This window comes from Nyctereutes procyonoides, unplaced genomic scaffold (genome assembly GCF_905146905.1).
Source record: "Nyctereutes procyonoides isolate TBG_1078 unplaced genomic scaffold, NYPRO_anot_genome, whole genome shotgun sequence".
NCBI classification, from domain to species: domain Eukaryota; kingdom Metazoa; phylum Chordata; class Mammalia; order Carnivora; family Canidae; genus Nyctereutes; species Nyctereutes procyonoides.
The window spans coordinates 44,646,924-44,670,979 of NW_026575024.1; the positions used below are offsets into that span (position 1 = coordinate 44,646,924).

General features: G+C 39.5%; 1 protein-coding gene across 2 annotated transcripts in view; it reads left to right on the forward strand.

Annotated features, from left to right (window-relative positions):
* Positions 1-24,056, forward strand: part of CFAP61 (cilia and flagella associated protein 61) — a 277,336-nt gene that overhangs the window by 62,585 nt on the left and 190,695 nt on the right. For both annotated transcript variants that reach the window (XM_055306706.1, XM_055306700.1), the window contains exons 9-10: positions 16,341-16,432; positions 22,756-22,830. In XM_055306706.1, the coding sequence (XP_055162681.1) occupies positions 16,341-16,432; positions 22,756-22,830 (167 nt within the window). The remainder of the gene's footprint in view (positions 1-16,340; positions 16,433-22,755; positions 22,831-24,056) is intronic.

Below are 24,056 nucleotides of genomic sequence, written 5' to 3' on the forward strand. Positions count from 1 at the left end.
CAGAGGTAAAAGAAGCTCTGGTGGAGTGCCTCAGTGGCGCAGTCCAAGTGGCTGATGATTCGTTCTGGCTCATGTCATGATCTCAGGGTCTTGAAATCAAGCCCTGTGTTGGGCTCCGCACTCAGGTCAGCTTCTGCTTCAGATTCTCTCTCCCTCTCCCTTTGCTCCTTCCACTCATGCTTCCTCTCTGAAATGAATAAATAAATATTTTTTTAAGAAGCAGGATCATCGGTGATTAGGCACTCAATGGCTGATAAATCTGTTTTCTCTGACCTTCAGCATTGTGTCTTAGGAGTGCTGCTGGCATTGCAGAAGAAAATGTGCTGTCTATGGACTTGGGAGGACCAGGGAGCCTACTTTGTTGGAATTTTATAAGAAAGTTTAATTTAATTAGCCCTTTAAATGTTTCTTTTTAGAATTTATTTATTTATTTATTTATTTATTTATTTATTTATTTGAGAGAGAGAGAGAGAATGAGTGAGAGAGAGAAAGAGAGAAAGAGCATGAGTAGGGGAAAGGGGCAGAGGGAGAGGGAGCAGCAGACTGTACCTGAGCAAGAAGCCTGATGTGGGGCTCCAGGATCATGACCTGAGCTGAAGGTAGATACTTAATCGACTGAGCCACCCAGGTACCCTACACCTTTAAATGTTTCTTGAGGCTAGAATGCCAAGCTAAGCTAAGAACTCACCACCAGATTTCATTTGTAGTATCTATAGATTTGGGAAAGTTCCTTTCTTCTCCAAGTCCCCAGAATATCCTTCCTTACTCATCTGTAATGCTGAGAACCTCGTCAGCCAGTGCCAGATACCTAAGAGAGCTTTATAAACATTAGGTCCATAAAATCAACCTTACTGGGATACCTGGGTGTCTCAGTGGTTTGGCGCCTGCTTTTGGCTCAGAGCCTGATTCCGGGATCCTAGATCAAGTCCCACATCGGGCTCCCTGTGGGGAGCCTGCTTCTCCCTCTGCCTATGTCTCTGCCTCTCTCTCTGTGTCTCTCATGAATAAATAAATAAGTCTTTATTTTAAAAAATCAACCTTATTACCTTAAGACTATCTAGTTGTATTTGATTCTATACATGTCATTCTTAAATATGATGTTACAATCAAAGCCTTGGTCATATAAACTAATGTTTCCAGTTATGTCCTGTTTACAAAGAGAACAGATTCTTATTGAACCTGTGAAAGTAACTATATTGTCATGAAAATTAGAATACTCAATAAGAGTTTCCAAATTCTGGAGGGGATTAATCAGGGAAGAAAAAGTGTTTTCAAAAGTATAATCTGAATCGTTGTAAGTTAAAAATACCTTAAGAGCAAAAAGAGAATTGTTCCTTAAATCCAGGAGCAATATTTTAAACAAATGATGTAATATCCTTAATCAGTTCATTTTGTACCATGTAATTAATTTTGGTTCTCCTTGATCTTGGATTAGCAATTTCATGAACCCATCAGCTTGCCCACTAGAGATCTGTAACTCCTTCCACAGTCCAGTGGTATGCTTTCAATGCTGGTCAGTGCTACCAGAAGCCTACACCCTAGAGTACCTGGCATTGTCCCTGTGGCTTGTAGCTGATTGTAAGAGCTTTCAGGAAAGATAAAGACAACCAACAACTATCAGCAGATGTTGAAGACTTAACTGGTTGTGGCTAAAGATCTTATGAGAGTTCATTATGAAATTAACACAATTGGCAAGGAAATTTTGTTGTCCCTGTGGCATGCTACATTTGAAAATAATAATTGGAATGTTGATAGCATTATATTATTATTGTGTCTAATATGAGGCAAAGCAGTACCAGGACACATGGACAGTGAGGACATTGACAAATTTCTAGAAATGTTTATATTAATAACATTTACCCACACAAATATAACCTAGGGAGAGTTAACATCTCTTCTTATTTGACAGTGCTTTTTATGTTATTCAATGTATCTAATTGATTTTTGATATTTCTCGTTTTAAAAGGAAAAGAACAAATCCCTTGAGATTTTCCAGGGAGCCTTCTGGGAAGTCAGTTAAGGATCAAGATTTTACTTAGGATTTGATTTTGGGAAGGCAAAATTCCAAAAGTTGTCAAATATCTTAAAAGATGTGCACACCTAATTTTATAGAATTACAAGTTGCTGTGAAAAAAATAATTACTAGACTAGCTGGGTGGCTCTATTGGTTAAGCATCTGTGTTCAGCTCAGATCATGATCCCAGGGATCAAGCCCTGAGTTGGGATCCCTGCTTCTCCCTCTCCCTATCCCTCCTTCATGCTCTCTCTTGCTATTTCTCTCTCTCTCTCTCTCAAATAAATAAAATCTTAAAAAAAATACTTAACAATCTATTTAAACAAAGTAACCATAAAGAATTCAGAAGTAACTATAGAAGGTAACATAGTTATAACAAACAAATTCACCTTAAAACATTTTAAAACCAGTTTATCTGTGGGGCACTTGGCTGGCTCAGTCAGTGGGGTGTGAGGCTCTTAATTTTGGGGTTGTTTGAGCCCCATGTTGGGTGTAGAGATTACTCAAAAAATAAAAATCTTAAAAAAAATTTAAAAACCTAGTTTATCTGATTCCCCACATAAACTTGAGAACTCAAAAATAATGATTTTAAAGATTAAAAAAAAATTTGACACAGAAAGAGCTAGAGATAGAGTGCACAAGCAGGGGGTGTGGCAGGCAGAGGGAGAAGCAGGCTGCCCACTGAGCCCAGTGGGGGCTCCATCCCAGGACGCTGGGATCAAGTCCTGAGTGGAAGGCAGACGCTTAACCCACTGAGCCACCCAGGTACCCTGAAAAATAATAATTTGAGATCTTGAATGGGATTACTTTGAACCTATAGATCAGTGTGGGGGAGGATTGACATCTTTACAATGTAGTAAAATATCTAATCTATAAATGTGGTATATTCCTCAATTTATTTCTGTCCTTAATTTCTTTTCAATAATGTTTTATACTTTTTGCAATATATGCTTTTCACATCTGGTGTTAGATCCATTCCTAGGTATTGAATATTGTCACACTTTTAGAAATCTATGTTTAAAAATTTTTGTTTTCAAATTGTTTATTGCTGTCATATAGAAATGCAGTTTGTTTTGGATATTGACTTTAATATCCAACAACCTTTGTATGCTGATTTACTAATTCTACGAATTTATCTGCAGATTTTTTTGGATTTTCTCAGTATAATGTAAGTTTTTGTTTTGTATATTTCAATCGTTTTTCTTTTTACTTCTTTTTCATGTACTGGTTAATACCTTGAATAGAAATGATGTTAGCAGGCATCCTTTTATTGTTCTTAATATGAAATGGAAAGTCCTGAATATATTACCATTAAGGATGATTTTTTGAATACCTGTTAAGGGATTAAGAAAGTTTCTGTATTTGTGGTTTGCTAAGAAATTTATCAAGAATTTAAAAAAAAAAGAATTTTTTTATTGAATTCTATAAAATGCTTTTCTATATTTGGTGAGTTGATCTTACGATTCTTTGTCATTCTGTTAATGAAGTGACTTACATTGATTAATTTTTGTACATTAACTATTTTGTTAGCAATAGATATACTATTCTTTTTTTTAAAAGATTTTATTTATTTATTCGCGAGAGACACACACACACACAGAGAGAGAGACAGAGACAGAGACAGGCCGAGGGAGAAAGAAGCAGGCTCCATGCAGGAAGTCCGATGTGGGACTTGATCCCGGGACTCCAGGATCATGCCCTGAGCCAAAGGCAGGTGTCAACTGCTAAGCCACCCAGATGTCCCGATACATTATTCTTTTTATGCAGTGCTGGATTCTTTGCTGATGTTTTGTTGAGGACTTTTACAGCTATGTTCCATGAGTGGTAGTAATCTGCAATTTTCAGTTCTTGAAACATCCTTGCTACACTTTGGAGATGTGGTTCTTTTGGCTTCATAAAACAATTTGAGGAGCATCCTTCCACTTTGGGAAGTTTAGACAAGGCTAGAGATGCTTATTCTTTAAATGTTTTGTAGAATTTTCCAGGGAAGCTGTCAAAACCTGGTGGGCTTTTTGGGGGGAGTCTTTTGATTGCAGTTTCAATTTTTTACATTGTTGTAGAACTATCTTCTTTGTTTGGTAGTTTGTAATGTTTTATAAGAACTTGTACATTTCCTTTACATTTTAAAATTCCTTAGGATAAAGTTGAAGCCATTCTTCATCTTTTCCTATTACACTTTTTTAAAAAAATATTTTGTTTATTTATTCATGAGAGACACAGAGAGAGGCAGAGACACAGGCAGAGGGAGAAGCAGGCTCCCTGCAAGGAGCCCAATGTGAGACTCGATCCTGGACCCTGGGACCACGCCCTGAGCCAAAGGTAGACATGCTGAGCCACCCAGGCATCCCTCCTATTGCACTTTTAATGTTCATCAGCTCTGTAGTGACACTGTCTTTTTCAAAATTCCTGACCTTGATTATGTGTATTCTCCTGTCTCAGTCTTGCTAGTAATTTGTCAATCTTCTTAGTCTTTTCAGAGAACCAATTATTAGTTTATTTGGTCCTCTCTATTTTGTGTTTGTTACATATTTTATTTCTGTTCTTTATTTCCTCCTTTTTATTTTTGGGCTTATTTTGATGTTTGTTTTCCAGTGCTTTAAGATGATCCTTAACTCATTGATTTTCAGGTTTTTTTTTTCTTTTCTTACATGAGTGTTCAAATTACAGATATTCTTTTTTTTTTGTTTGTGTTTAAGCTTTATTTTCCTTTTTTTTTATAAATTAATTTTTATTGGTGTTCAATTTACCAACATACAGAATAACACCCAGTGCTCATCCCGTCAAGTGTCCCCCTCAGTGCCCGTCACCCATTCACCCCCACCCCCGCCCTCCTCCCCCTCCACCACCCCTAGTTCATTTCCCAGAGTTAGAAGTCTTTATGTTTTGTCTCCCTTTCTGATATTTCTCACACATTTCTTCTCTCTTCCCTTATATTCCCTTTCCCCAAATGAATGAGAACATACACTGTTTGTCCTCCGGTTACTGTGGCCAAGTTCAAAAAGGGTGTTGCCTGAGTTCTCCTCTGGGATTTTGATGGAATCTTGTCTCACATTTAGATCTTTCATCTATTTTGAGTTTATCTTTGTGTATGGTGCAAGAGAGTGGTCCAGTTTCATTCTTCTGCATGTGGATGTCCAATTTTCCCAGCACCATTTATTGAAGAGACTGTCTTTCTTCCAGTGGATCGTCTTTCCTCCTTTATCGTATATTAGTTGACCATAAAGTTCAGGGTCCACTTCTGGGTTCTCTATTCTGTTCCATTGATCTATATGTCTGTTTTTGTGCCAGTACCACACTGTCTTGATGAACACAGCTTTGTAGTACAACCTGAAATCTGGCATTGTGATGCCCCCAGATATGGTTTTCTTTTTTAAAATTCCCCTGGCTGTTCGGGGTCTTTTCTGATTCCACACAAATCTTAAAATAACTTGTTCTAAGTCTCTGAAGAAAGTCCATGGTATTTTGATAGGGATTGCATTATACGTGTAAATTGCCCTGGGTAAAATTGACATTTTCACAATATTAATTCTGCTCATCCATGAGCGTGGAATATTTTTCCATCTCTTTGTGTCTTCCTCAATTTCTTTCAGAAGTGTTCTATAGTTTTTAGGATATATTTTGAGAACCATTTGAATGGTAAATGGTTCTCCAACCTTTTATTTTCAGGTTGTAGGTGTCTTTCTGTCTAAAATGAGTCTCTTGTAGACAGCAAATAGATGGGTCCTGTTTTTTTATCCAGTCTGAAACCCTGCGCCTTTTGATGGGGTCATTAAGCCCATTCACGTTCAGAGTTACTATTGACAGATATGAGTTTAGTGTCATCATGATATCTATTTAGTCCTTGTTTTTGTGGATTGTTCCACTGAACTTCTTCTTAAAGGGGAATTTTAAGAGTCCCCCTTAAAATTTCTTGCAGAGCTGGTTTGGAGGTCACATATTCTTTCAGTTCCTGCCTGTCTTGGAAGCTCTTTATCTCTCCTTCCATTTTGAATGAGAGCCTTGCTGGATAAAGTATTCTTGGTTGCATGTTCTTCTCATTTAGGACCCTGAATATATCCTGCCAGCCCTTTCTGGCCTGCCAGGTCTCTGTGGAGAGGTCTGCTGTTACCCTAATATTCCTCCCCATGAAAGTCAGGGACTTCTTGTCTCTTGCTGCTTTAAGGATCTTCTCTTTATCTTTGGAATTTGCAAGCTTCACTATTAGATGTCGAGGTGTTGAACGGTTTTTATTGATTTTAGGGGGGGATCTCTCTATTTCCTGGATCTGAATGCCTGTTTCCCTTCCCAGATTGGGAAAGTTTTCAGCTAGGATTTGTTCAAATACATATTCTGGCCCTCTGTCCCTTTCGGCGCCCTCGGGAACCCCAATTAAACGTAGGTTTTTCTTCCTTAGAGTGTCATTTATTTCCCTTAATCTGTCTTCATGGTTCTTTAATTGTTTATCTCTTTTTTCCTCAGTTTCCCTCTTTGCCATTAACTTGTCTTCTATGTCACTCACTCGTTCTTCCACCTCGTTAACCCTCGTCGTTAGGACTTCTAGTTTGGATTGCATCTCATTCAATTGATTTTTAATTTCTGCCTGATTGGATCTAAATTCTGCAGTCATGAAGTCTCGTGAGGCCTTAATGCTTTTTTCTAGAGCCACCAGTAGCTGTATAATGGTGCTTCTGAATTGGCTTTCTGACATTGAATTGTAATCCAGATTTTGTAACTCTGTGGGAGAGAGGGCTGTTTCTGATTCTTTCTTTTGAAGTGAGGTTTTCCTTCTAGTCATTTTGCTCAGTGCAGAGTGGCCAAAAACAAGTTGTATTGGAACACGGGGGAGTATCACTGGTCCGTCTAGCTGGTCTTCTGGGGGAGGGGCCTGTTGCGCTGATTTTCAGGTGTTAGCACTTGGGGGAGCTGCTCTGCCCCTGCCTGCTGCAGGGCTCAGCGGGGGTTGTTTACCCCGTCAGGCCCCAGGAGGAACAGCCGCAGTTGCTATGGCAACTCTGGAAGCCTGGATTCAGCCTCCGCAGGAACTACGGGGGGCTCTCCGTCCGCAGGGCCTGGAGGCTCCGGGGCGGGGCCGCTGATCTGCTCAGCTCGGGGCAGGAGCGTCCTCGCTGTCCTGGGCCCTCCCGGCCTCTGCCTGTCCCGGGGGAGGCCGGATCCTGGGCTGTGTCCCGGCGCCCTGTGCTCCGGGGCCTGCGCTGTTGGATTCGCGCTCCCGCCCCGCAGCCCCCTCCGCGGAGCCGCCGCCCGAGCCCCTCCGAGCTGCTCCCGGTCCCGCCGTGCGCGCTGCAGCCCTTAGGGAGCTCGGCGCACTCTCCGCGGGCGCAGGTGTCTGTTAGTGTCCCCGGGAGCCCGAGGGCATCCCCGCCCTCCTGGGTCCTGCTCTAACTCCCTGCGAGCCCCTTTCCGCCCGGGAAGGTTGGTGCAGCTCCTGCTCCTCCGGGACGGGGCTCTCCTGTCCTGGGGACACTCGCCCCGGCCTCAGCCCGGCTCCTCGCGGGGCCCCTCCCCCTTGGAGGCCTTTTGTTTCTTTATTTCTTTTTCCCCGTCTTCCTACCTTGATAGAAGCGCGGACTCTTCTCACTGTAGCATTCCAGCTGGTCTCTCTTTACATCTCAGGCCGAATTTGTAGATTTTCAGGATGGTTTGAAGGTTATCTAGGTAATTTGGTGGGGACAGGCGATTTGTGGACCCTGCTCTTCCGCCATCTTGCCCCTCTCTCAATTACAGATATTCTTCTCTGAATTTAGCTGAAATTCACAAGTTATACAATGTATTCATTATCAGTATTTTTGATATTTCACTTTATTTTACTCTCTGGCCCTATGTTTTCATTTTCATTTTTTTATTTTTATTTATTTTTTGGCCCTAAGTTTTTAAAAGAATTATTTATTCTCAAACATATGGGACTATCTTTTATCTTTCTATTTAATTTTATTGTGGTAAAAATACTTAACATGAGAACTATCTTCTTAAATTTTTTAAATGTACGATACAGTTTTATTAACTACAGGTACAGTATTGTTTAGCAGATCTCTAGCACGTATTCATTTTGCATAACTGAAACTTTATAACTGTGAGATAGCAGCTCCTCTTTACCTCCTCTCCTAGCACCTAGCTACTAACATTCTATTCTATGCTTCTATGAATGACTATTGTATAAACCTCATATAAGTGCATTCATGAAGTATTTGTCATTCTGTGACTGGCTTATTTCACTTAGGATAACGTATTCAAGATTTATTCATATTGTTACATATTGCAGGATTTCCTTCTTTTTTCAAGGTTGAATAATATTCCATTGTGTGTGTGTGTGTGTGTGCGTGTGTGTGTGTATGACATTTTCTTTATCAATTTGGGATGTTCTAATTATCTTTTTATTATTGTGTGTTAGCTCACTTGCACTGAAGTCAGAGAACCTACCCTGTGTGATTTTTTTTTCTCCTGTGTGATTTTAATTCTTTAAGCTTTGCTGAACATATGGTCAATTTTTAAAAATGTTCCTCGAGTCTATGAAAAAAGTGTATATCCTATAGTTGTTAGGGGCAACGTTCTATATAAATCAGTTACATTTGATAATAATGTTGTTCAATATTTTATCTTTATTGACTTCATCACTTGTTTGATCAGTTAATGAGAGGTGTGTTAAAATCTCCTGCTTTCGGATCCCTGGGTGGCGCAGCAGTTTGGCGCCTGCCTTTGGCCCAGGGTGTGATCCTGGAGACCAGGGATCGAATCCCACGTCGGGCTCCCTGCATGGCGCCTGCTTCTCCCTCTGCCTGTGTCTCTGCCTCTCTCTCTCTGTGTGTGACTATCATGAATAAATAAATAAAATCTTAAAAAAAATAAAATCTCCTGCTTTGATTGTGAATGTACTGATTTCTACTCATAGCCTATAGTTTTTCATTATATATTTTGAATCTGTGTTGTTAGGTATATAATTTAAAATCATGATATCTTCTTTGAACTTTAAAGAAAATCAGTTATGAAGTGTCCTCTTCATCTTTAGTGATCTTTTTTTGCCTTACAGTCTACTTTCTCTGATTAATATGGACATACCTACTTTCTTTTTTTTTTTAAATATTTTATTTTTTTACTTTTTTTTTAATATTTTTTTAAATTTTTATTTATTTATGATAGTCACAGAGAGAGAGAGAGAGGCAGAGACACAGGCAGAGGGAGAAGCAGGCTCCATGCACCGGAAGCCCGATGTGGGACTCGATCCCGGGTCTCCAGGATCGTGCCCTGGGCCAAAGGCAGGCGCCAAACCGCTGCGCCACCCAGGGATCCCCCTACTTTCTTTGATTCAAATTGCATACTATATCTTTTTCCATTCTTTTATTTTCATTCTTTCTATTTCCTTATATTTAGTTGTGTCTCTTATAGACAGCATAGAGTTTAATTGTTTTTGATCTAGAGTGCCAACTGCTGTCTTTTAATTAGAGTATTTAGTCCATGTATATTTAATGTTTTTATGGGTTTATAGCTACCATCTTACCTTATATATGTCTCTTATGTTTATATGTTTCACTACTGGCATCATTTATTTGTGTCTTCTCCTTTTTTTAATCTTACCAGTGTCAATTTAATTAGTATTTTCAAAGAGCCAGCCTCAGAATTTGGTTGATTCTCTCTGTTAACTTTTGTGATTGCATCAATAATCTATTACCACAATAATGCTGCCAACAAACAGCTACAAAACCACAGTGGCATACCACAATAAGCATGTCTTGCTGATACAGCTGGGGTTAGTTAGGCAGTTCTTCTGATCTTAGCTGGGTCTTTTCACATGTCTTGGGGTTGGTTGCCTATTGGCTGATTTGGGCTGGCATTGGGTCTGCTGTGTGTGCCTCTCATCCTTTTAGCAGGCTAGATTGTGCATGTTTTTATGGTGACCACAAAGGTGCAGGAGACCAAATAGAAACACACAAGGCATCTTGAGGTCTAGGCTTTGAACTAATATATATTACTTACCTAAGGCAGGTCATATGGCTGAGCCCAGAATTGGAGGGAGACGATTCTCTTTAGTGAAGTCCCTTTAGTGAAGGGACTAAATATAGGGAGGGTGAAAAATCAACATCATTATTTCAATCCTTATTCACACAAAAGAATAATGCTGATGATTTTTGTCATGGTCTTCTTTCCCTAGTCCTATTAGAGACACAAACTTCAGTTTAGCCTGGAGGAGGCTAAAACCTGTAGTCTCACTTCAAGACAGTGTTATGGGAATTACCAGGGCATGAAACTCAAATTGATAATACTGTATGGCTTAGAGTCTGCACTGCAGTCCAGATGGGTAGAGCTTCCTTGAAAAATAAGAAAAAAGCCCTTTATCCTCCTTTCATGCAGCTGCCTAGTGTTTTCCTTTGTATTGTTGTGGACTTTATCATCAGCTTCTTGCTGTTCATTCAGCCATTCAGTAAATACTGAGTACCTCCCATATACTAGATTTTGGGAGCCTAGTCAAACACTGGTGAGTCTAGTACTGACTAATGGCAGGGTAAATAAGCAGGACAAATTAATTTGCAATGAGAGAAGTGCTAGAAAATTGTGATGGAACCACAGCGGAATTATACCTAAGTCGTCTTGAGAGCATCAGCTTAGAATTCACAGGGAAAAAAAGCTTTTGAGTCAGAACTTCAAAAACTAATTGAGGCTTTCTAGGTAAATAAGCAGAAAGATTTTCCTAGCAGAGGGAACAAAATGTACAAAATAAGGAGGTATTAGAAACCATCACTTATTAGGGTAAAGTACAAATTCAGGGTTGCTAGAACATGAAGTGAGGCATTGACAGGAGATGAAGCAGAACAGGATATTGAGGTGATGCGATCAAGGCTCACATGCCTTGCAAAAGAATTTAGATTAATCTATTCACAGCATACCTGATGAGGTTCCATTGGCAATCCTTAATTAGAAAGGGATCCATGTTCAAGTTCTAGTTCAAAGGAAGACTCTCCACTAGAGTGTCCAGGAAAGAGATGAGGAGGGACTGAATCAGAACAATGATTATGGATGAGCCTGAGAGGTATTTTGGGGAATTAAAGGAATTTGATATTTTAGTTCATATGGAGAAGGTGGGATATGGAAAAGGGAAAAAAATCAAAGATGACTGCAGAAATTAGATGGATAGTGGAACCATTTGGCAAGATGGGAATAATAAGAATGAGTGAATTATATGATGGAAATGCTGTGATTTCTGATTTGGCAGAGTTGAGTTTAATCTTCCTAGTAAGTGCTATCACAAGTATCCTTATAAGAGAGAGACAGGGGAGATAACAGGAGGAGGCTGTGACCCCAGAGACAGAGTGAAGTGATGTGGCCACGTGAGTACACAGAAACAGCCTTTCCTCTAGAGCCTCTGGGTGGAGTGTATCCCTGCCAACACCTTGATTTCTGCTCAGAGATACTGATTTTGACATTTGTGAGCCTTGTAGAATAAGAGGAGCTACATTTTATTCATTTACTTTTGAGTAAATGAACAATGCAACTCATTGTTCTCCAAGGAGGTTTTGGATGAATGATTTAACTTGAATCTCTAACCTTTTCCCTTCTTGAAATGGAATGACTTAAGTTCATTTGGCAGCTTTTAAAAAATAATCCATAATATTGCAATAGTAAACAAAAATGACTGCTTTGTAATATTTTGGAGATAGAAATTTACTTTTAGGAACGCCTGGGTGGCTCGGTGGTTGAGCATCTGCCTTTAGCTCAGGGTGTGGTCCTGGAGTCCAGTGATGGAGTCCCATATCGGGCTTCCTGCATGGAGCTTGGTTCTCCCTCTGCCTGTGTCTCTGCCTGCCTCTCTCTCTCTCTCTCTCTCTCTCTCTCTCTCTTTGTCTTTCATGAATAAATAAATAAAATATTTTAATAAGAAGAAACTTAATTTTATAACTGGAAATTTTTAAAAATCTTGATGGTATTAGTAACATAGGAAACCATCCTCCTAAAAATATTAAGATAATGCACTTAAAAGTTGAGTTCCCATTGAACCACATCCAAGCCTGGTTCTTCTCTCTCCCCATAAATAGCCATTGTAATAATTTTAGCATGTATCTACCCAGACCAACTTTTTATACTTTTCTAAGAAGTCCATGTATTCATAGAAAAAAAACCCTACCATTTTGTAGCAGTTTTTTAAAAATATAAATAGTGTCTTTAGGAATATGTGATGTTTGAAATTTACTTCTTCACTCAACTGTTTGAGATCTGGCAGTGTTGGTACATGTTGTTCTAGGATACTCCTTTTACCTTCTGGGCAGTATTCTACAACATGGAATGTGTCGCATTTGTCCTTAGATGGACATTAGACTTGTTTCTGTTATTTTGTTATTGTGAAAAGTGCTGCAGTAAACATTATAGTGCATGTCTCCTTGGACCCCTTGCCAGAATTTCCCCAGGCTCTATTCCTGGAGTTGTTCTTGCTGGGCTTGGAAATACTCACATTGCCACTAAATATGACCAAACCAGTGGTCTTCCTCCAGACCCTTTCATAGTTCTCTCATATAAGAGTGTCAGCATTTTAAACTTTAGACAATATGTTAAGTATGAAAGGAGATATTGTTTTGATTTTATTTCTCTGAATAATATTGAGGATAAACACTTTTGTATGTTTATTAAGGTCATTTATATTCCCTGGATATTCATTGCCTTTGCCTAATGGGTTGTTTCTCCTTTCTGTAATTAAATTGTTAGTCCATCTTATGTGTGGCAAATATTTTCTCTATGTCTCTAATTTTAAAAAATTTCTTCTTAGGGTACTTTTGACTGACCTTTTAGATTCTGATGTGGTCAAATAGGTATGTTAACTAACTAGAATTAAAATAAAACTTAAAAAATGCCTGGCATACACACACAAATAAATAAATAATATTTTGCTTTTATGACTTCTCCCCTTTTGCAGAAGGATTTTTAAGGAAGAATTTCTCCACCCCCAAGATAATATTCTCCTGTAATTTCAACATTAAAAAAAAATCTTTAGGTTATTAACATATTTACAGGTGATTCTTATGCAGTGTATGAAGTAGAGGCCCAAATTAATTTTTCCCATATGATGAGCCAGCACTATTTATTTATTTGTATAGTTTATTCTTTCTCTACAATTCAAAATGCCACTTTTTAAATTTTTTTTAATTTATGATAGTCACACAGAGAGAGAGAGAGAGAGAGGCAGAGACATAGGCAGAGGGAGAAGCAAGCTCCATGCACCGGGAGCCCGACGTGGGATTCGATCCTGGGTCTCCAGAATCACGCCCTGGGGCAAAGGCAGGCGCCAAACCGCTGTGCCACCCAGGGATCCCCAAAATGCCACTTTTAACATATATCAGCAATTTTATAAATGTATGGCTTTTTTCTGGATTCTGTTCTGTTCTATTTCTACTTGAATAATCCATGGTTCTTGTAACTATGGCTTTATAACATGTCTTAATATTCATTAGGAAATTTGGCCCACTCTTTGTTCTTATTTCTTAAATTTCTGTTGTTGACCATTTCAAAAAACCATTCTTCCATATTTCACTTCACAAAAAAGTCCTGTTGGGAGTTTTGATCTGTATTTAAAATAAATGTTAAATACTTGATTGTTTACTATTATTAATTCCTAAAACCATCAAAATGTATTAGTTATCTTTCCCTGTGTATTATCACTATCAGATAAAGAGTAGAGCAGCCCAGGTCTTGTGGGACCTAAAGTCTATACAATTTGAGAACCCTCTTTAAGAAAACAAATGTAGGGATCCCTGGGTGGCGCAGCGGTTTAGCGCCTGCCTTTGGCCCAGGGTGCGATCCTGGAGACCCGGGATCGAATCCCACGTCCGGCTCCCGGTGCATGGAGCCTGCTTCTCCCTCTGCCTGTGTCTCTGCCTCTCTCTCTCTCATGTGTGCCTATCATAAATAAATAAAAATTAAAAAAAAAGAAAACAAATGTAAAATTATGAATGCAATAGTAGGTGCTATGTCTTGGGAGGGCCCTTATTAGGGGGGATACCTGAAACTCTAACGTTATTAACTTTGAGGTAAATCCACCCATATAAAGTAGTCTCAAGGGCAGCCGGGGTGGCTCAGCAGGTTAGCCCCGCCTTCAGCCTAGGGCGTGATCCTGGAGACCAGGGATCGAGTCCCACATCAGGCTCCCTGCGTGGAACCTGCTTCTCCCTCTGCCTGTTTCTCTGCCTCTCTGTCTCTCTCTGTGTCTCTCATGAATAAATAAATAAAATCTTTAAAAATAAATAAATAAAGCAGTTTCAAGAACAGGGAAAGTCTTAGCAAATAGTGCCTCTACTCCCACTAGTTTGTAACTTCTAAGCTATATAAGTGGTGTTAGTAATAAAATAACAATTAAATGTGTAGCCTCAGGCATGTTTTCAGTTGTGTGTTATATAATGCCAGTGCCTTGACTTCTCCCTGGTATAAGCACCTCATGTTTGAGGATCTCAGGACGCATTATGAACATTAACTAATTAAACCTCACAAAACCCCAGAGACACAAGAAAGAGAAATACAGCATCACTTTGCCTAGTTCTGAAATGCAGCCACCTCTGGGGATGAGTGTGGCAGCTGCTTACTAATAAACTGCAATAACCCCACGACAGTTTAACCAAGACAATTAGCTGTTGTAATTGGTAATTGTCTCATGAACATTAGACTGTCAAATAGTGAAGTCACCAGCATTATCAGTTCATTTCAAATCTAATCCATTCTTTTAGGTCTCTTACTTACTTTTTTAGTAATTTTGTCCTAGTATATAAAATAAATATATGTACAATGAAGGTCTAGTATTTTTCTTTTAGTTTCTTCTTTTGGGTAGTCCTTCAGATTTAAAACAAAATAGAAAAATCGCTCTTTTAAAAAATAAAATTGAACTTAAGAATAGGGAGACATATCTATATCTATATCTACCTATCTATATATTTTATATCTATATTTTTTTAATTCAAGAAGTTTGCTGAGCAAAGTAAATTAACATAAAAAGCACATGGCTCTTGTCATCATGAGAATGCCTAAAACCCCATATAGACTTCATGAAAGTTTTGCAAGGAGCAGGACATATTCAGGAACTAAGATGTGATCCATGCCTCAAAGCATGTTTCTTCAGAAGAGGGATTCTATGTCCTGTGCTCCTGTTTCCAGACAGTTTCTCCCCATGCCAAAAGAACTACCCATTACCCTAGGATGTGATTCTCTCTCATTGTACTTTCAACATTATATACCTCTTTATCTATGCCCTTTATACTTCCCTGGCCATCCAGTTTTTCTCTTAGAATTTCATTCTGTTTCACTCAGCTATGTCTTTGCCAGAAGACAGGTACAGGGCATGAGTAATCTGGGGATTCGGGATTAAGTGGTATCTGCAGGAGCCATTGCCCTGGCTGGCACTAGAAGAGCATAGTGAGAAATGAAGGAGCCAAGAGGATAGGCTACGTCTGGTCTATCCACAGCATCTGATATGAACGTTCATTAGAAACAAGAAGATGGAGGTTCAGGCTTCTGCTGGCAGTGCAGAAGGGCAGCATCCTAGGGTGGCTGTGAATAAATGTCACAGTTTAGAATCCTCCACCAGAGCAGACACAAGGTGAGCCAGAAGGAAGAGGTGGGAGAGAGGAAGGAGAGGGAAAGGGGAAGTGAGGAGAGAATGACAAAATAGAAGGAGAGAGAGGGAGCAGAGAGACAGGAAGAGAAATAAGAAGGCCCAGAAGAAAGACGAGCTAGAAGAAAGACAAGAATTCAGAAGGCAGAGGGGGAAAAGAGCTTTGTAGACAAAAGGAGAAAGGGGTTTTTTACTGTAATTTTTAGTGAAAGTTAAAAACACAAACACTTACCCTGATACTGACTTTCCAGAATATACTTAAACAGTAATGCTTAGCTGCAGTTCTTATTGCTTAGAAAGTAGAGAAGTACAAATAGTTAATTGTGGTCTTTCCCGTTTGGTCTTTAAATCATTTCAAAGCCTACAGCCCAGAAAGTTGCTAATCAGTTGTTGGTAAACTTTAAAGGGGCCTCCTATGAAAGGAGCACTGGCTCAGGAGCCTCAGAGGGTGAGGGCTCCCTGAAGGCCAGACCAGGTTCTAGCCCATTGCTGGCAGCATTTTCCCCCACAGCTTTCTCGGGGTGGGTATCATTTTATCTCCATCATGTGCATATGGGCACAAGAAGTCAGAATTGGGGTAGGATGTGAAGACCCTCTGCTTCCCACCTCATGGAACCACTCTCTGTACTGCAGTTCTTTCAGATGTGCTGGAGGTGAGAAACACGTTAATTACCATGGTGTCTCCAGTGTCCTGTGTCCTGAAGATATTTATCATCTGTTCTCTGTCCTTATGCCATTCTTTCCTCAAAGATGCTGAGCTCAGTAGTAGCAACCCCAGTTCCCTGAAAACAGTTGAGGAGCCACAGGAACCTCTCTCTCTAGAGACCATGGAAATCATTCAGGTAACAGACTTCATTTACCCCTGCCTGGGCCCTGGGGGGGGCGGGGGAGGGGACTCTACTTGTGTTGTACAGTCAGAGGCATGCCTGGTGCTGGTTAATCACTGAGTTCTGATGCCTGATGTGGAGAAGGCCTCACTAGCACTAAGACTGGGGGACAGCAGGCCGGGAGAAAACTCATATGTGTAGGTGTAATAGACAAATCAGAGCCTCACCACTAGCTTCAAGAATACAGGTCAGAATGGAGTTTCATCCCTTCTCTTCCTTCCTTAAAATCCATTCCCTGATTTTAGGAGATCAAGGGAAATAAAGCTGCTCATTTAAAGCCAGGTAGAAAATTCAGACATACCAATGAGACACACTCGCATGAGGCCCTGTTTTTCTTCCTGCCTGATCGGGCTTTGGAAGCTATAGAAATGCCTTCCATAGCTTCTTGGAGAACTGCTGGCCCCACTTGTCTTTGCCTGGCCTCATCAGAAGTTCCCCACCACCTACACCCTCCTGCTACCAGAGTTCCACATGAGCTGCTGCTGCCCTAACCTGAAGAAAGGGGAAACGCACACCAAAGTAGGCCACAGTCATATAATAGATTACTTAGGATTTGGTGGACAAGCTAGCAGATCCAGCTCATTGCTCCAGCTCTGCCAATTTCTGACCACTGTTGGGTTCATGGTAACATGAATGCCCAAATATACTGGGTTCTGGATCCTTACAGATTCCTGCAGGACCTCAGAGTATGTCTTTTGTGTCTTCTGGAACAAGGCCTCACCTAGGGCGTGGGGCAGGAAAATATGCTCACTTCTAGGCTAATGTTGGCCTGGTCCCACCTCAGCACTGTGTGTGGCCAGAAACACAAGATGTTTTCCTACACCATTCCTTCAGCCTCTGGTCTGTCTGACTTTTCCATCCAACTAGGTCCAGAACCCCTCCCTTGAGCCTAGGTTGGGGGGGCAGGTGGTGCCTTCACTTCTGGACTCCAGCCTCTATCTTTTTCCCCCTTTGTTTTCAACATTGTACAAAACAGAGTTCCTCTTTGCCATCCACTCATGCAAAGGGAATCTTGGGAAAAGGAGGATGGAGGGAGGACCTTTATCTTAGCACTAAGCCACCTGATTTCCAGATTCTTCTCCCAGATTTCCACATTGTCCCTATAGAAAATGCATTCTTATGCCCCAAGAGGACCCAACCTGTAACTGGTTGGCTATTATATTTCAAATGCTGATTTATTCTCTCCGTGGAAGTTGGGCACACACAATGGCTAAGCATTCTGCTGTGTCTGAGGGCACTCGAGACCAAAACACAACTCCAGTCTTCAAGAGATAGTGACTTGATAGAGAAGAGGAAAGCCCTAATTCAGTATTTGGAAAGGAGCATGAGAAATATCCCAGAGGAGGGGACTTTTTAAAGAAGGTTGTATGACATGGATTAGGTTAAGGTAGATGAAGCTGATGAATAGAATTAATAAAAAAGAAATATTTAGTGCTAAGGGCTTCTGCTTTTGGCAAAGATGGAGTAACAGAGACTAGATTTATTCTCCTGCCTAAAAAAACAAAAAGTGGCCAAAATATATGAGAGAACAATTTTTAAGACACTGCTTATCAGGTTACCAAAGAAATATATGCCCAAGAGATGGGGAAACAAGCCAGGTAACTCCTCCGATTTTCCTGGCCTCCAGCCTTAAGAAAGTTTCAGGCTACAGCACAGGGCAGGAGAGCTCAGTGGGAACCCTGTGGACTCTCTAAGTTGAAGAGGCAGGTCTGGAAGTCCATGGAGACTAAGGCTGATAAAGTTTGCAGGACAGAGTACTAGAGAGGAGAGAACTGCACAGAGAGGGATGTTAGGGATCTCGAGGAAATAGTGAAGATCAGGCTGAGGAAAGAACTTCCCAAAAGGATTTGAGTTCATAGTGCCCAGTACTCATCCAAAGCTGGAGCTAATACCTGCTTCCATAAGCCAGACTGGAGAACCTTATGACTCACAAGGCACTGGAAGAGCACAGAAGAGCCTTGCATCAGTAGCGGGGAATAATTAACTCTAGAGAGAACATGGCACCAGTCATGTCTAACATATCTTTAGTGCAAGAACCAAAAGGATCAAACTGCTCCAGTGACTGAGTCCCAGAATAGAGTTCAATAATGTGTGTAGGAGTACAAAATTAACTAGCACCCAGCTAGGTTAAATGACAATGTTTGGAATCCAAGAAGCTATTACAGGCACTCAAAAAACTGAGATTGTATAATGTGTAAAGTGGAGATAACCAATTGAAACCAACCTAGATCTGAAGCAGATGTTAGAACTACTGGGCAAAAACATTAACAACAGTTATTATAACTATGTAAGTCCCAAAGTTCAAAGAAAGACATGGAAGATATAAAAACATCCCAAATAAAATCTCTAGACATAAAAACTACAATTCATGAGATGAAAAAATACACAGAGGGATCAACCATAGATTAAACATGGAAGAAAAAAAGGGTTAGTAAACTTGAAATGAGAATTTAAAAATTAAATTAAAAATTAAAAATTAAAATGATCATTGTATCAGTGAGCTGTGGGATAATGTCAAGTAGCTAATATGTGTGGAGTACATGAAGAAGAGGGAGAGGTTGGAATGGAAAAATATTTGAAGAAATGATTAAACAAATTCTAGATTTAATGAAAACAGTAAACCCACAGACACAAGCTCAATAAATAGCAAGCACAAGAAACACAAAGACACCTGTACCAAAGCCCATCATAATCAAATAGTGGAAAACCAGTGATAAAGAGAAAAATCTTAAAAGCAGCCAGAAGGGAAAAGGCAACCTGGGAACAGAGGAACAAGGATAATGGTTGTAGCAGATTTCTTGTTGGCACAGGCACAGTGCAGTCCCATCTTTAAATAACTGGCATAAAATAAACTGTCAACCTAGAATTTTATACCCAGTGAGTGTCTTTCAAAAATGAGTAAAATTTTCATCTACATACAAAAGGTAGGTAAATTCATTGCCAGCAGATGCATACTACAAGAAATGTTGAAGTTGGGGATCCCTGGGTGGCTTGGCAGTTTAGCGCCTGCCTTCTGCCCAGGGTGTGATCCTGGAATCCTGGGATCAAGTCCCATGTTGGGCTCCCTGAATGGAGCCTGCTTCTCCCTCTGTCTACGTCTCTGCCTCTCTCTCTCTCACACTCTCTCTCACTCTCTCTGTCCCTCATGAATAAATAAACAAAATCTTAAAAAAAAAAAAGTTGAAGTCCTTCAGGCAGAAGAGAAATGATACCAGATGAAACTCAGGATCTACACAGAGGAATGAGGAACACTGGAAATGGTAATGATGGGTAAATGTGTAAAATTGTGCTCTAATTATTTATATCCCTTTAAAAGGTAATTCATTGTTTAAGTAAAATAAAAACAACATAGTGCGGGGCTTGTAGCAAATGTAAAAATGAAATGAATGGCAGGAATAGGATAAAAACCAGGAGGGGAGAAATATAAATATACTACTTGAAGGCTCTTCTACCATACCTGAAGTGGTGTAATATTACCTAAAAGACAGATGTGGTAAGTTAAAGATGTATATCATAAACTGTAAAAAATATTGAAGTTACAAATCAAATTCAGAGAGTTATACTTAATAAGCCTACAGAAGAGAGAAAGTTGAATCATAAAAATATACAAGTAGGGCACCTGGCTGGCTCAGTTGGTAAAGCATGTGACTCTTGATCTTGGGGTTGTGAGTTCAGGCCTGGTGTTGGGTATAGAGATTATTAAAATAAATCTTTTTAAAAATATATACAACTAGTCCAAAAGAAGGCAAAAATATGGAAAAAAATAAAGAGCAGAGAGACAAATATAAAACAAATAGGGTGTCAGACTTAAATCTAACCATATTGAGAATCACATTAAATGTAATATACATTGAATATCCCAATCAAAGATTATGTAAGGCCAAAATAGGTTGGATGAAAAACAAGACTCGGTTATATTTAGACCATAAGAATGCACTTGCTGAATTCAGACACTTAACCAACTGAGCCACCCAGAGACCCCAAATATGCCCGTTAAATGCAAAGATACAATAGGTTCAAATTTGAAGGATACAGAAAGATACAGCATGTTAACACTAATCAAAAGAAAGCTGGAGTAGCTTTATTCATTGCATTCAAAGCAGATTTCAGAAGAGGGAATATTACCAGAAATAACAAAGATCATGAGAACATAACAATCCTAAATATTTATGTGTCTAATAGAATTTCAAAACACAGGAAGCAAAAACGGATAGAACTGCAAATACAAACAAATGAATAAATGACTGAATTTGGAGATTTCAATATCCCTCTCTTAATAATTGATGGAAAAAGTAGGAAATCAGTAGGAATATAGATTTCTAAGAATATTATCACAACTTTGACCTAGTTGACACTTAACACTCTACCCACAAAATGACAGAATACATATTCTTGTCCTGTGCACACAGAACATTTACCAAGGTAGACCATATTCTGGACCACAAAATAAATCTCAATGAATTTAAAAGCATTTAAGTCATCTAAAGTATGTCTTCTCACAATAAAAGAGATTACAAGAAGATAAAACTCCAGGTTAATAGCTCTTATGAACATTAATGGAAAAGTCCTAATAAAAAATTTAGTAATTGGAATCAATATATAAAAAGAATAGTACATCATGACCAAGTAGGGTTTATTCTGGGAATGCAAGATTGGTTTAACAAAAAAATCAATCAAGCATGCCTGGGTGGCTCAGTCAGCTAAGTGTGATAACTCTTGATCTCAGCTCAGATCTTGATCTCAGGGTCATGAGTTTAAGCCTCTCATTGGGCTCCATGCTGGGCATGGAACCTACTTTTTTTTAAAAAAAAAAAAAGTCAATCGATATAATTCACCATTTTAACAAGCTAAAAAAGATTAGCTATGTGTTTCTCTGAAAAATGCAAGGAAGGCATTTGAAAATTCAACATTCACTCCTTGTTAAAACTCTCAGAAAATTGGGAATCAGAAGGAACTTCTTCAATTTGATAGAGGCCATTTGTGAATACCCGATAGCTAACATCATACTTAATGGTAGAAGACTGAATGCTTTTCCACCATGGTCAGGAACAATGCAAGAATGTCTGCTCTCACCTCTTCTATTTAAAATTATCCTAGAAGTTCAAGCCTGCAGAAAAAGATAACAGAAATAAAAGGCATCCAAATTGGAAAGGAAGAATTAAAACTGTCCTTTATTTGCAGATAACATAATTATCTAGAATCTACAAAACAGCTACTAGAACTAATAAATAATTTAGCAAGTTGCTAATATATACAAAATTAATATGTGAAGTTCTATTTTATTTCTGTGTAATAACAATTAACAATCACAACTGGAAATAAATACCATTTTCAATAGTACAAATATACAAAATACTAAGAGATAAATCTGACAAAAGATTTTCAATACTTGTACACTGAAAACCACAAAACATTTCTGAGAGAAATGAAATGAGATCTAAATAAATGGAGGGATATCTCATGTTCCTGGTTTTGAAGACTTGATATTGTCAATGGGTCAATTCTTCCCAAACTGACCAACGCATTTCCAGTCAAAATTTCAGGGGAATTTTGGCTGGAAATTGAAAAAATTGATTCCAATTTCATATGGAAAGGACCTAGAATAGCCAAAACAACTTTGGAACAGAACAGTTGTTGGACTAATACTATTGATTTCAAGGTTTACTGTATAGTTGTTGTTAAGCCCCTGTGATAATGATGCCAAGGGCAACAGATAGATTAATGGAACAGAATAGAAGATCCAGAAATAGACTCAGCCTATAATCTTTTTTTTTCAGCCTATAATTTATAGTGACAAAAAGCCAATAATAATTTGCGTGTGGTTGGTCGAGTGGCATAGGGTGGGGAGAGAGGGGCACCAAGAAACACAGAAGCTTTGGGGAGTGATGTATGTGTTCATTATTGTTATGATGGTGATATTTTCATGGGTGCATACCTAGGTTAAAAGTTTTCGAAAAGTATACTTGGAATATATGCAGTTTACTGTCAATTATACCGCAATAAAGCAGTTGGAAAAAACTTAGTGCAGCTTTAAGTTACACAGAAGAATAAAAATAATAAAGGAATAACTGACATTTACAGAGAATGAGGAGCCAGCACTGCTAGCATCTCTCTATCTCTCTGTTCTTATTTTATCCTCATAACAACCTTGCTGCTCTTAGTCCTTTTTACAGATGAGGCCACTGGGACTCCATGACTTTCCCAAGCCATTAAGCCACAGAACCAGGATCTAAATCACTGCAGATGTTGATTAAATGTCTTGCCTCTGTCATTTGCAGGGGAGAATTACAGATGAAGCCCCAGTTGAAGATCTTTTCTCAGCAGTCCAAAGCGGAAACAGTAGTGAAATGGAGGTAAGGCTTATGTGCTGTCCGGTTGGCCCCAAGAGGTTCTCTACTGTCTGCTGAATGTTGGCGTGCTTGGTCCTCCTCCAGGCCTCCCCTGCCTCTTTCTCTCAGTTTACAACTGCTGTCTTCTTTAGCACCTACTCCACAAAGCCTCCCTCAATGAAATCTTCCTCCACTGAGAAATCCTTTATTTTGTATCCCTTCTACAGCTTGGTCCTAGAGGTTATAATTTCTACAGGAATTATTTGTAGCAACTTCAGTAAATAGTTTTTCCTCCACTTCCCATTGTCCAGCAAGAAAACACTTTGGAGGGGCAAGACATCTGTAAGAGTCTTCTCTAACTCTGTGTGTCATTGGCACACATATATGCTCACCTGTACACCTGTATGTATTATGTGTCATTCATTCATATGTGAATGTCAGGTTCCAGTAACTGCTCCCTCCTGTTACAGATTCAGGGGTGGTAGCATCTTCCTTTATTGGTTTCCCTTCTTTGACCTTCTCCCACTTTTACATGTGGTCCTTTGTCAAACTTCCTTTGTCTCCTCTATTAGAATGTGCCCTCTGTTTCCTGCTAGAAACCTAAGGATTCAGGTAGTTTGGCAGGGTTCTGTGGACCCTGCTTGGGATTTTGATTTTCTCCTAAGGAGCAGAGGAAGGCTTTGAAAATTTAAAGTGGGAGATTCACATGATCAGACTCTCACTCCCCAGTGGTGAGCACAGTTCTGAGCTTTTAGTGGATTCCCCAGCACCTCTTACAGATTTGTGATTCAACGTGAGAAGTCTGGAGAACCCTTAAAGGAACAGGAGGCTGAGTCATCTCCATAGAGGTCCTGGGACACATTAACTGAACACTAATCCCAGACATCAGAATTCTGGGAGAGGGCCAGATATTGGTATGTTTTCCTTCTCCAGATTCTGAGCAATCAGGAAGTCTTCACAAAAGTCAGCTAAGGATAAAGGTGCCACTTTATTTTGGCTAAAGCTGAACTGGAGAACAAAGCATGGACCTGTAACAAGTGGATTTCCTATTTCCCCTACTGAATTCAGTGTACACACCAGGCTGGAGGCAGACTTCACCCTTGAAGCAGGGTCTGCCCTCCTGGGCAAAGTGTGTGGAGGACAGGAGAGATCATACAATCAGGAGCAGGATGTGCAGCTAGGAAGACAGTGCATCGGGCAGGCATGGGTCCATTTTCTGAATCTCACTTTAGCATATGCCTTGGAGCCCC